Raw genomic sequence first — 12,699 nt, 5'->3', positions numbered from 1 at the left:
ATAATCTACCACGGGGAGTAAGGGCAAGTGTGTAACAAGGAGTTTTAGTGTGTGCTGTCATGTTGATCCCAGGCTGAAGTCCTTCCTTTACTTGTGCAATGATTCTTTAAACAGTTAGGATTTGTCGATATCACAGAATTGGGGCATCTTGGTGTTTTTACTCTAAAGCACATCCAAGTCCATTATGGCTGCTGCTGGAGTCCCTGTCGTGGAAGGTTACCATGGCGAGGACCAGTCTGACCAGTGCCTGAAAGAGCATGCTGGGAAAATCGGGTACCCTGTTATGATCAAAGCTGTCCGTGGTGGAGGAGGAAAAGTAAGGTTGTGGGTACCCTTCCCTGCCATTTCCGGCTAGAGGTCTATGTTTATGTCGTGGTCACACAATTCTTGCTTTCTTAGGGCATGAGGATCATTAGATCTGAAAAAGAATTCCAAGAGCAGTTAGAATCAGCCCGGAGAGAAGCTAAGAAGTCTTTCAACGATGATGCTATGTTGATCGAGAAGTTCGTGGACACTCCAAGGTCAACTTGCTGGTTTGGTTTTTTTGGCTTTGGAATGAGTGTGTGTGTGTGTGTGTGTGTGTGTGTGTGTGTGTGTGTGTGTGTGTGTGTGTTTAAGCAGTGCATGTATATTCTTTAAGCTCTGATGTTGTAACACTATATAAGATCTTGAAGTCCCCCAGTTGTACATATGTAGTCATGAGTTAGAGGACAGTATGCTTGCATCTCAATATTTTCTTCTATGTTGATAGAAAACTCATACACAAACACATAAGAAACAAACAAATATGCCCAGAAGAACAGTGGATAGAATCATTTATAACATTATAATGTTATTCAGTGATATACTCCAGGCATCTTTCTACATTAGTAAACAATGATTCTGCCTTAGTACTTTGGTTTAAGGCAGAATGGCCCTGTGACATTGATGTCCCAGAGTCCGTTTGTTACTGGTGAAACTTAGGATTTTCTTCCAGTATAAATATGTTCTTCTAAGAATCAGCTGTGTTTACAGAGCTCTTAGCATTAGTTGAGGGATTAAAAAGATGGAACTTGCTAGTTAACCGGATTCAGTTATGAAGATTTTTGTTATTATTTTATGTTAACAAGCAGTAGTCCTCCTAGCTAACACTAATCATGTGCTAGATTCAGTGTTTTCCTATTCTAGGTGATCTTATTGTCCTAATTCTAACAACCCCAGAAATGTATTCCTACTTTCAGTTTGTGCATCAAGGCACCACGCAATAGAGTAACTCTTGCTGCCTGTGGTCACCAACTACTAAGTTGTAAATCTGGAATTTGAATGCAGGCAATTTGACTCCAGAGTTCACATTCTAAACTGCTGCACTGAGGAGCATCTTTAGATACTACCAGAGAGGACCATAAAGATTCCTAGCTTTTCCTGTTTTTAAAAATAAGATAATGATTGTAAAATTTCCTATGTCCTAGATTTTTGTATCTAATATATATATGTGTGTGTGTGTTTATATATGTGTGTGTATACATATACGTACATAATATATGTGTATGTGTGTATATATATATATACATACACATATATGTGTATATATACATATGTATGTGTGTGGATATATATATCCTTTAAGTCAAGTGGAAAGAACAGTTCATGTGTGAACCATGCATAGAAAGACTTTACCTTGCAGGCAATGAACTTGAAGCTCTAAGTTCTTTTTTTAAAAAGAGTCCAGGAAGAACTCTCTTTAATGTTATATTCTCTTTAAAGAGGGCCCTGAGTTGTTTATGGTTTTGTTTTACACCTTATAAAGATGGAACTGGAGGGCTGGAGGGAGATGTTCAGCAGGTAAGAATACTGGCTGCTCTTGCAGAGGACCTGAGTTTAATTCCCAGCACCCACCTGGCAGCTCACAACCGTCTGTAACTCAAGTTACAGAGGATCCAATGACCTCTCTGGCTATGTGGGTCAGGCTCCAGGCATGAGTGTGGTGCATAGACATACATTCAGGCAAAACACCCATACACATAAAACAAAAATAAGTAAATCTTAAAACAATAATGGAACTTTACCTGAGCCTGACACAATAAATAAAATTTAATTGCAGTTTGATAGTTAAGAAATAAATCAATTCAAAACAGATCAATAATTAGGAGAGCACAGCTTCTGCTTTGATCCTCTGCCCCTTGCAATCGTCCCTCCCCCTTTCCTACAATGTTCCCTGAGCCTTAGGTGCAGGAGTGATTTGTAGATGTATCCATGTGGGAATAGGATCCACAAGTTTGTGTTTTGCTTATTTGTGGTTTTCTGTGATGGTCTCCATTTGTTGCAAAAAGAAGTTTCCTTGATGAGGGATGAGGGCTAGCAACACTTACCTGTGGATGTGAAGACAGATGTTTAGATTGTTGTTAGGGATTACACTGGTTTAGTAAAGTGGTACTTGTATGTTCTCCCCTAAGACCCATGCCTTCACTCGCCCTGGGTTGTTAGCTGGGACCAAGTGATGTGTGAGCCTCATTTGTACAGGCAGTATGTGTGTTCACTCTCAGTGTGACTTGTCAGAATTTTGCTAGTTTTTGTTTTTTGTTTTTTTTACTCAATATTAAAATGCCTTTTTGGTTTTTCATGATTTAATGTCAGGACACTCTTGAAATACTAATGATCTATATCTTTATGTACTTGTTTGACTTACTATTTTTAACTTATTGTTTGACTTACTTTCTAGCTCCTTTAGAGATGAGATTTTGATTTCAGTCTTCCATGTTTGTAGAGTCTGACTGTAACAGTTTTTTGTTTTCTTTAAAAAGTTGGTTATCACTGACCTTTTTATGAACTATAGTTTGTAATAACTTTTGTAAACAAGTTTATCAGCCTTTGATTTTTTTTCCTTTGTGATGTACCCCAATTTTAGATCTCCCATATTTTCACTCTTCTTAACTAACAGTCATTTCAGACATGTACATTTGTTTCTCTGGTGTTTGTCATCCAAGTAGAAGCTCTCTTACTTGGACTTTACAAGACTGTAGCTATGTTTCTAAATCTGTAACCTCAACACGGACTCCAGAAGAACATATCTTCCTCAGAGAAAATGGAGGAATCTTGGTCATTTTGGCCAACAGTTTGGGTTGATAAATGTGAAATCTTTGAACCCTTAATGAAGCATATTACACATTGGTTTCTTCTTGAAATAGGCACGTGGAAGTCCAGGTGTTTGGTGATCGCCATGGCAATGCAGTATACTTGTTTGAAAGAGACTGTAGTGTACAGAGGCGACATCAGAAGATCATCGAGGAGGCCCCAGCGGTAAGGAACCTGAAAGGACATTTCTGAGGTTCTCTTGAATGTAGACCTTGCTCAATCCTATTTCCACATCAGATCTGTAAAGCTAACGTCTCCCATCCCTAGCATCTGACTAGGAATGCAATGATAATACTTTGGTGCATAGCTGAGGATCCATGGGGGTTGGGAGTGTGATGGGGGGGCGGGGCGGTATTGTTCTGGACAGTACAGAGATACAGGTGAGCCATGTTCCTTCTGGACACAGTCCAGAAAGATCTACCTTGGTGCAAGTATCTGACTAAGAGTTAGCAACTGGACAGTGATGTTAGAGCACACTGTCATTAACTAGAATTAATTACATGAATAAAATGGAATTATCTGGTTGTTGGACATCTTTTTCATAGAGAAGAGTCTTGTTTTAACCACTGTTTCAGCATGTTCCCAAACTGTATTAGTCATCTTCTTGCCCAATAGTTACACTGTGGAGGAAATACAGTTTCTATTTGACAACTTCCCCTTACTTGGTTCAGGCTGCTGTGAGGGTCAAAGCGAGGGCTTCCTATTTTTGAGTTTATATTTCTGTGGTGTTTACAACCGCCATTGGTGAAATATGTGTTATATGTATTTCTGAAACATCAGCGGTCTGGGGTTTCTAGTTAGCCAGTTCTTACACTATTCAAAATATAATTTTGGTTGCAGAATATATGAGATATTTGAAGTACATGTCAACAACTGCAGTAAGACATAGTTTTTAAGCAGTGATTACCAATGTCTGTGTGTAGAACATTGTTTTAAACAGTGCCTGTAGAAGCAGGTGGCATCAGATTCCCTTGGGTTCCTCTGCAGGTTGATTCTCAGAACCCATATCAGGCAGCTCACAACCTGCAAGAGCAGTGCGTACTCTTAACTGCTGACCCATCTTTCCAGCTCAATACTCGTCATTTTTTGTATAGTTAGGAAGATTGTTATGCAAATACAAGGGATACAGATATATAATTGTACTGAGTAATATCTGTGGTTCATAGACATTACTAGCAGAAGCATTTAAACTTTGGTATGTTGACAGACAAATTGGTATATTATCTTTTAATGCAGTTATTTAATATACACTATTATCTAATGTCCATTTTAATTGTTTTTGCATTCTGGTGGAAATGTATAGAGATCAGTACTAATGGAAATTATTTTTAATACCTTCCTGTAGCCTGGTATTAATCCTGAAGTAAGAAGAAAGCTGGGGGAGGCCGCAGTCAGGGCTGCTCAGGCTGTCAAGTATGTGGGAGCAGGTATGTTAAAACTTCCTTGCAAAAATTATCTTCTTTCAGGAGATGAGAGGGACATAAATTGGGCCCCCTAAATGTTTTTACTATATCTACAGTAAGAAGTACACTTTTAAGAAACCTTTTCCTAGCCAGCCCTTAGCCTAATCAGATATGTAGAAGTTTGCTACTTCCTATTCTGTTTCAAAATAAAACAAATCAATTTTCACCTTTATTTTTAGAGCATAGTTTTTGTTTGTTAATAGAGCTAAGAATTGAAGCCAGGGCCTCATATTATGCTAGGCAAGAGCGTTACCATGGAGATACACCCAAAAGTCTTTCAGATCACAACAAAACTGAACCGAAAGCTGGAGTTGTACTTACACATCACCTGCCCCACCCAGCCTCCAGCTGTATTAGCATCTCTGGACCAGGTCATACCCTGTGTGAACCTACATGGTTCACACCTACCCTAGTCCATAGTTTAGGGAAGTGGTTCTCACCCTTCCTAATGCTGCAACCATTAATACAGTTCCTCATGTTGCAGTGAGTCCTAACCATAAAATTATTTCATTGCTACTTCATAGCTTCAATTTTGCTACTGTTATGGATTGTAATGCAAATATCTGATATGCAGGATATCTGATATGTGACCCCTGTGGAAGGGTTGTTCCAACCCCCAAAAAGGTTGAGACCCATAGGTTGAGAACAGCTACTTTAGAGCTTACCCTTAGTATTATACATCCTATGAGTTTTGACAAATGTGTAATGAATGTACCTACTCTTGCACTAGTAGTATAATTCAGAATAGTTTCATTGACATAGATATCCTCTCTGCTCTTCCTCAGCCTTAAATACTGGCAACCATCTCTCTTTATCCTGCCTTCATGGTTTACCTTTGTAAGAATGTCTATAGTTGAAATCATGCAGTGCAAAGCCTTTTCTGATTGGCTTTTCTGATTGGCTTTCTGATTTGAAAGAAACTGTCAAACTCTCTTCCAAAGTGTAGTACTATTTTTACATTCCCATAACAGTTTACAGTTCCCGCTCCAATCTCCTGCAGCATTTGCATTGTCAGTTGTGCTGGTCAGTCTTTGTCATGATGACACAAACTACAGTCACCTGGAAAAATGGAACCTCAGTTGAGGAATTGCCTCCCTCAGATTGTCCCAAGGGCGTGTCTGTGGGACATTTTCTTGATTAATGATTGATGTAGGCAGGCCCAGTGCACTGTGGGTGGTACCATCCCAGAGGAGGCCATCTTGGATTGTGTGAAAAGCAAGTGAGCAAGCCATGAGTGAGTGAGCTGGTGAGCACCACTGCTTGAACTCCTGCCCTGGCTTTCCTCGGTGATGGACTGTAAGATGAACTACACCCTTTCCCCAAGTTGCGTCTGAGCAAACTAGGATATCAGTGCTTCAGATTGTTGACCATTTGTTAGCCCATTGCTTTATTTATTTATTTATTCATTCATTCATTCATTCATTCATCTTGCATTTTGGGGATTGACCACAGAGCCTTGGGCATGCTAGGCAGCAGGGGTGTGCAGATGAACTACATCTCAGCCCCCATTGTTTTAATTTTTACTCCCTACTAGTTATTTATGAAGCATCTCATCCTTCTTTGCCATCCATATATCTTTGATAAAGGGTCCGAGTCTTTCATCCTTTTTTTTGTCTTTTTTATATTTGTTTTATAAATACTCAGTCTGCAGCTTGCCCTCTCGCTTTTTCAGGATGTCTTTTGGAGAGGGGATATTTTCCATTTTGATGAAATCTTACCTCTCAGCTCTTCCATGGGCTGTGCCTTTGGTGTGTGTGTGTAAATGTCATTGCTATACTCAGTTTATCTAGATAGTCTTGTATGTCACTTTCTAGGGCTGTAGTTTTGCAGTTTACATTTAGACATGTTTTCTGTTTTGAATTAATACTTGTGAAAAATATAAAATATATGTCTAGATTCCTTATTTTTCTTCTGAATGTTTTTGTTTCAGTACCATTATCCCAGCAAGTTATTTTGTGGATATCCATAAACCCATTCCAAAGTTTATATTAAGAGACAAAGGACCCCAAATAGCCAGCTCAACAATATAGAGAGACTTTGTGCCATTGTATTACCTGTGCCCCTTTGCCATATGTTAGTATATTTACGTGTCTCTATGTCTAGGCTTGCTTTTCTTGTCCACTCATCTGCTCATTTAGCAATATCATACACTCTTGGTTTAGCTGTAGCCTTTATAGTAAGTCTTAAAGCTGAGTACTGTTACTCCTCCAACTTTGCTATTCTACTGAATCATTAACGCAACAATTGATTCAGGTTTTTCACATTTTTTAAGATTTATTTTTATGTATATAAGTAGTTTGCCTACATGTATGTGTGCACAGTATGTGTGTGTGTGGTGCTTGCAGAGGCCAGAAGAACATGTTAATCCTCTGGAACTGGGGTTACAGATGGCTGTGATCTGTCATATGGGTGCTGGGGCTCCAACCCAGATCCCATGCAAGAACAGCCAGTGCTATTGACCACTAGACCATCTCTTGTCCCCTGATGTGTGTGTGTGTGTGTGTGTGTGTGTGTGTGTGTGTGTGTGTGTGTATGGGGAGGAGAGATTGAGATTGTTCAGATGTCAGTTTCTTGTGTGTTTGGGCAAATTGTGCCTTTTGAGGAATTGGTCTGTTTCATCTAGATCATTGAGTTCATGAGCCAAGAGTTGTTGATAATACTCCCTTAAGTCTGGCAGTTCAGGTCAGTGGGAAAACACATGCCTCCCACATGGAAGGTTCTGGGCTCAATAGGCAGCAGCAAACAGAAAAGGCAACATTGTCCCTTTGATGACCTTGAGACCTGTGCTGATGTTCTTCCATTTCTGACACTGGCCATTTGTGTTTATTTCTCTCAGCCTAGCTAAATGGTATTGATTTTATTGTTCTTTTCAAGGACATGTTTTTTATTTTTCTGTATTGATTTTATTTCATTGATTTCTGGATATATATTATTTATTTTGGCAAGGTTTCGCTAGGTAGCCTTGGCTTGCCTGGAATACACAGTCCTCCAACTGCCTCCCAAGTGCTGGAATTAAGTGTATGTGTCAACATGCCCAGCCTGCTATAATTTTTAAAGACCTTTTATTACATTTATTTATTCTCTGTGTATGTGTATGTGTGTGCACTTTTTTGGGGGGGGGTATTTTTTTTAATTAGCCAGTCTAACTGGGGTGAACTGGAAACCTAACATGTTTTGATTTCCGTCTTCCCAGCCTCACTCTTCTTTAACCGCTCATTTGACTGGCTACTGTGAATAGTGCTTCCGTGAGCACAGATCAGTAGATAGTTGTATCTGTGTGCTCACAAGCACACGGGTGTGCCACAGCACACAAGAAGAGATCAGGGGATGACTCTTGGGAGTCCGTTCTCTTCTATGTGATGTCCAGGATTGAACTTGGGTTGTCAGCCTTGGCAGCAAGCCTGCTGAGCCCTCCCTCTAGCCCTCTGCTGTGAGTTGTATTGTTTGACTTCTGTTACTGGATTACTAGATTTAATTTGATACTCTCTTCCTTTCTTATACATTTGCAGCTATAAATTCATAGACACTGTCTCACTGTCTCTGCTACATCCATTCATTTTAATTGTATTTTCATTTAATATAAAGTACCGAAGTTTTCTTTAGTTTTCAGGTATATTTCTGATACTGGTTTCTAGTTTAATACCACTGTCTTTTGAGAGCAGATACCATATGATGTCTGTTTTTATTATTACAACTATTGTGTATTATTCAAATCAGTGGGTTTTCGCTGTGACATTTCCACATATGATGCTTTGATCATGTCCACCCTTCCCTTCTACCATCCCTCTTCCCCTCTTTAAGTTCCTTCTTCATCCCAAGAGTCTTACTTTCAGGCCATATGAGAATACTATTTACTGGCTTGTTCTGCTTGGCTTGCTCAGTCTGAATTACTATACAATCCAGGATCACTTGCCCAGGGGGTGGTACTGCCTATGGTGGGCTGGGCCCTCCCACATCAATCAAGAAAAACACCAAAGACATGCCCACAGGCCATTCTGATGGAGGCAGCTCCTCAGCTAAAGTTGCCTCTTCCCGGTGAGTCTAGTTTTTGTCAAGTTGACAAAAATTAACTAGCACTAGGTGAAAGTAATATCTTAGGGTCTGCCTCCCCCTCAGTTTTCTGTCGTGTTTATTTTAAAATGGAATGTTTTGATGTCTGATGTATATGTATCAAGCATTTACAGTTTTATGTTTTCATGGTGAATGGTTTCTCTTATTGATATGTCTACCTTTATCCTTTTTGAGCAGTTTTGATGTGAAGCCTGTGTGTATAGTATGAGTATAGTTGCTCCTGGGTGCTTTCTGATTCTGCTTCTTCATACTTTCATTTTCTACCCTTTCACTTTTAGTCTGTATGTGCGTTTATTGATGCTGTGAGTTTCTTGTAGGCAGCTAACTGGTGGTTCTTGTTGTTAATTCAGTCAGACACTCAATCTTTTCATTGGTAAATTAAGATCCTTCATGTTCAGGGTTGTTACTAATGGCATGTACCAGTTCTTGTCATTGTGATGCTTTCCTCTACTTGTTTTCAGTAACCTGTGTTCATGCCTTTTTCTTTGTTGCATTAGGGGCTCTAGTTTAATGAATTAACAGTGTTTGACTCATACCTGATTTGCTTGATTATTCCTCTCACTGAATTTTCTTCTTTCTCCTCTTCTCATGCTTATTAATATTGCTTCCAGCTGTGGATAGAGGATTCATTTAAGAATTTTCTATAAAGCTGGTGTGGTAGTGCACGCCTTTAATCCCAGCACTCCGGAGGCAGAGGCAGGCAGATCTCTGTGAGTTTGAGGCCAACTAGCCTACAGAGTGAGTTCCAGGACAGCCAGAGCTATGTAGAGAGATCTTGTCTCAAATAAATAAGTAAATTAATAAATAGATAAATAAATAAGAGAATTTTCTATAACACTGAATTGTTGGCCATGAGTTTCTTTAGTTTTTGCCTATATTGACAGCCTTTATTTCTCCTTTGATTATGAAGGATAGTTCTTTTAGACAAGACTCTACATTGGCTGTTATTTTTCTCTCAGGGTTTAAAATACAGCATTTCATACCCTCCTTGCTTTCAGAGTTTCTGCAGAAAACTCTGTTATCCTGGCAGGTTTCTCTTTGTAAGTGATGTGGTACTTCTCTGTCTTGCTGTTTTTGAGGTTCTTTATGCTTTTGGCAGTTTAATGGACACATAGAATGGTTCCTTTCTGGTTGCATCTAATAGAGTTCTAAATGCCTCCTGTACTTGGATGTCTGTGTTTCCCAAGACATGAGAGATTCTGTTGTTACTTCACTGAGTGGGTTTTCTGTGGCATTAGACCACACCACTGTTCCTTGGTTGTCCTGTCACCCTCTCTCCGGTGTCTCGGTGGCCCTGCGTGTTCTGTGCATCCTTGCTGGTTTTCTTTATTACAATCTGTTCTAATCTTCAAGCTCTAGTGTCCTTTCCTTTCCTTGATCTCGTCTATTGATTCTTTCAACTGGGCTTTTGCTTATTTGTATTTGTTTTTGAGGCAGAGTCTCACAGTATAGCGCAGGCTTAATGTGGTGGTGATCCTCCGTGCTCAGCCTCTGTGCTCAGCTTCTGTGCTGCTAGAATTGCAGGTGAGCGCCACCAAGCCTGTCTCCACAGAGCTTTAGTGTGTGTGTGTGTGTGTGTGTGTGTGTGTGTGTGTGTGTGTGTGTTCGTGTTCCTCCAGATGTGCCAGCCACATGTGGTCTAGAGTGTATGGAAGCTACTAAACTTAGATCATTCCTTAGTGTGCCGTTATGGGGGTGAAGGAATAGGGCCCCAGACATTCCTTACTAATGCTCACTGTGTGTGGCTCAGTCATCAACTGGGGGCTTGGTGTATGATCAGTTCCTCTGCCAAGCATGAAGGTTAACATTGATTGTCAACTTGACAGGCTCCAGAATCACCAGCGAGACTATAGGGATGTGCCTATGAAGGATTATCTAGATTAAGTAATAGAAGTGGGAGGACTCATGTCAGTGCACCAGCATTCAGTACTCCCTTCTTCCTGCCTCTGGACAAAATATGACAGTTTTGCCTTACTGTCATGATAGACCATGCCCCCTGAACTCTGAGCCCAAATAAACCCTTAGATTGCTTTGATGAGGGATTTTTTTTTCCCACAGCAACAAGGAAAGTAATGAGCACATCGAGATTGAGGGAGAACTATGTCATGGTTGGATTGAGGCACAGGTTCTTAAAGCTGGGCTGGGTATACTCTGTACCACAGTATCCATCCATCATGCTTAAGGCATCAGGCTCTAGCTCTATCACCATTGAGAAAGAAGAAAACAGTAGTAACGGTGACATCGTATTACATCCAGATACAGAAACACCGCAGCAACTCTTTAAAAGCTTTTACTAGTACAATACAAGTAACAAAAGAAGAATAACAAAAGAATAATAAAACAAAAATATTTGAAAGGAAATGAAAAATGGAGGAAAAAAGTTTGTTTTTGAGACAAGACTCACTATGTAGCTCTGGCTGGCTGGGAACTATGTTATGGTGGTTTGAAAGAAAAAGACACCCAAAGGGAGTGGCACTATTAGGAGGTGTGGCCTTGTTGGAGTAGATGTGGCCTTGTTGGTGGCAGTGTGTCACTGTGAAGGTAGGGCTTTGAGGTCTCATATATGCTCAAGCCATGTCCACTGAGACAGTCCACTTCCTATTGCCTGCGAAGTCAAGATGTAAGAACCCTCAGCTACCTCTCTGGCACCATGTCTTTCTGCATGGTGCCTTGCTTCCCATCATGACAATAATGAAATAAACCTCAGACATATAAGCAAGCCACCACAATTAAATGTTTTCCTGTATAAGAGTTGCCATGGTCATGGTGTCTCTTCACAGCAACAGAAACCCTAAGACAGAAGTAGACCAGGCTAACCCCCAACTACTGAAATTAGCCTGCCTCAGTCTCCCAGGTGGTGGGATTAAAGGTGTACAAGGCTGGAAAATAAAATTTTAGAAGTGATAAATGAAAAAAGAGAGAAAAAGAAGACCAAATTAAATATAAACACCACAGAAATGTGTTATCCTTGGCCTAATCCTTAGTTAGCATCCCAGAGAGAAGGAAAGACAATTATAAAAAGAAAATAAGGAGAAATGATCCAATTAAAACATTTTAGAGGCAAAAATTATATGTTAAAAAGAGAAAAGCGTGAGCAGAATTGAGGTCTGTCCAGGCTGCAGTCTGCCTGTGGCTTTGGGTTGCTGTCTGTATCAAAAAGTATTGAGTTTCTACCGCCCAGGAGACTGCCGTCTTCTCTCAAAGGTTTCCTCTCCCACACTGGTGGTCTTGGCATTTCCAGGAATAGCAGTGCAGGGATGGAGGCATCATGAGCTGGTGTTCCAGCAGAGGCCAGGGTTATGACAGTAACTGTGATGAGAAAATCCAGAATACAGTGTAGCTACCTCCAGAGACTGGGTTTCACCAGCAATAGAGGTGGGTTGCTTAATAACAATACAAAAAGAGAATATTTTAAATGTGTTCATATATTACATATAAGCATGTATTTGTTTATATTTAGTATAATTTATAGATCAAACTTAACAGCGATGTCGTAGTTTCGTTTAAAATACCTAACAAAAGTTACTTAAGAAACAGGGTTTGTTCTGGCTCACACTACAAGATTCCTGTTCACCGTGGCCTGGAAGTCGCAGGGGTAGGAGCTTGAAGCATCTGGTCACTTTGAATATACAAACAGGAAGCAGACAATGATGGATGCATGCTGCTGCCAGTCAGTTCTCTTTCTTTGATTACACAGTCTAGGACACCAGGCATGGAATGGCGCCACACACAGTGGGCAAGCCTCCCCACCTCAATCATAGTCCAGGTAATCCCCAACAGGCATGCCCAGAGGCCCTGTCTCCCAGGTGACCCTAGATTCTTTAAGGTAAGCAGTGAGTGAGAGAGAGAGAGAGCGAGAGAGCTAGCTCTCTCGCTCTCTCTCTCTCTCTCTCAAAATCTAATAAGACTTCCCATTTCCTTTCCTCCAAGGTGGTCATTTGAGAAATCAGAAGTAAATGTTTTCAGCCTTTGTCGAGCAAATCTTTTCATACCCTCTGGAGAGAGCACAGCCCCATTGTTACTTTTCCTTTTCTTGAGTTTTGCTCACCTGCCA

At 40.3% G+C, this 12,699-nt stretch overlaps 1 protein-coding gene across 4 annotated transcripts in view; it reads left to right on the top strand.

Annotated features, from left to right (window-relative positions):
• Mccc1 (methylcrotonyl-CoA carboxylase subunit 1) overlaps positions 1-12,699 on the top strand; it is a 48,589-nt gene that overhangs the window by 10,839 nt on the left and 25,051 nt on the right. For all 4 annotated transcript variants that reach the window (XM_052730239.1, XM_052730241.1, XM_052730240.1 and 1 more), the window contains exons 6-9: positions 169-316; positions 400-521; positions 3,165-3,276; positions 4,457-4,538. In XM_052730239.1, the coding sequence (XP_052586199.1) occupies positions 169-316; positions 400-521; positions 3,165-3,276; positions 4,457-4,538 (464 nt within the window). The remainder of the gene's footprint in view (positions 1-168; positions 317-399; positions 522-3,164; positions 3,277-4,456; positions 4,539-12,699) is intronic.

The sequence above is a fragment of the Peromyscus californicus genome, unplaced genomic scaffold (genome assembly GCF_007827085.1).
Source record: "Peromyscus californicus insignis strain IS unplaced genomic scaffold, ASM782708v3 Scaffold_9__1_contigs__length_137607984, whole genome shotgun sequence".
NCBI lineage: Eukaryota > Metazoa > Chordata > Mammalia > Rodentia > Cricetidae > Peromyscus > Peromyscus californicus.
This window is presented reverse-complemented; position numbering and strand designations above follow the sequence as displayed.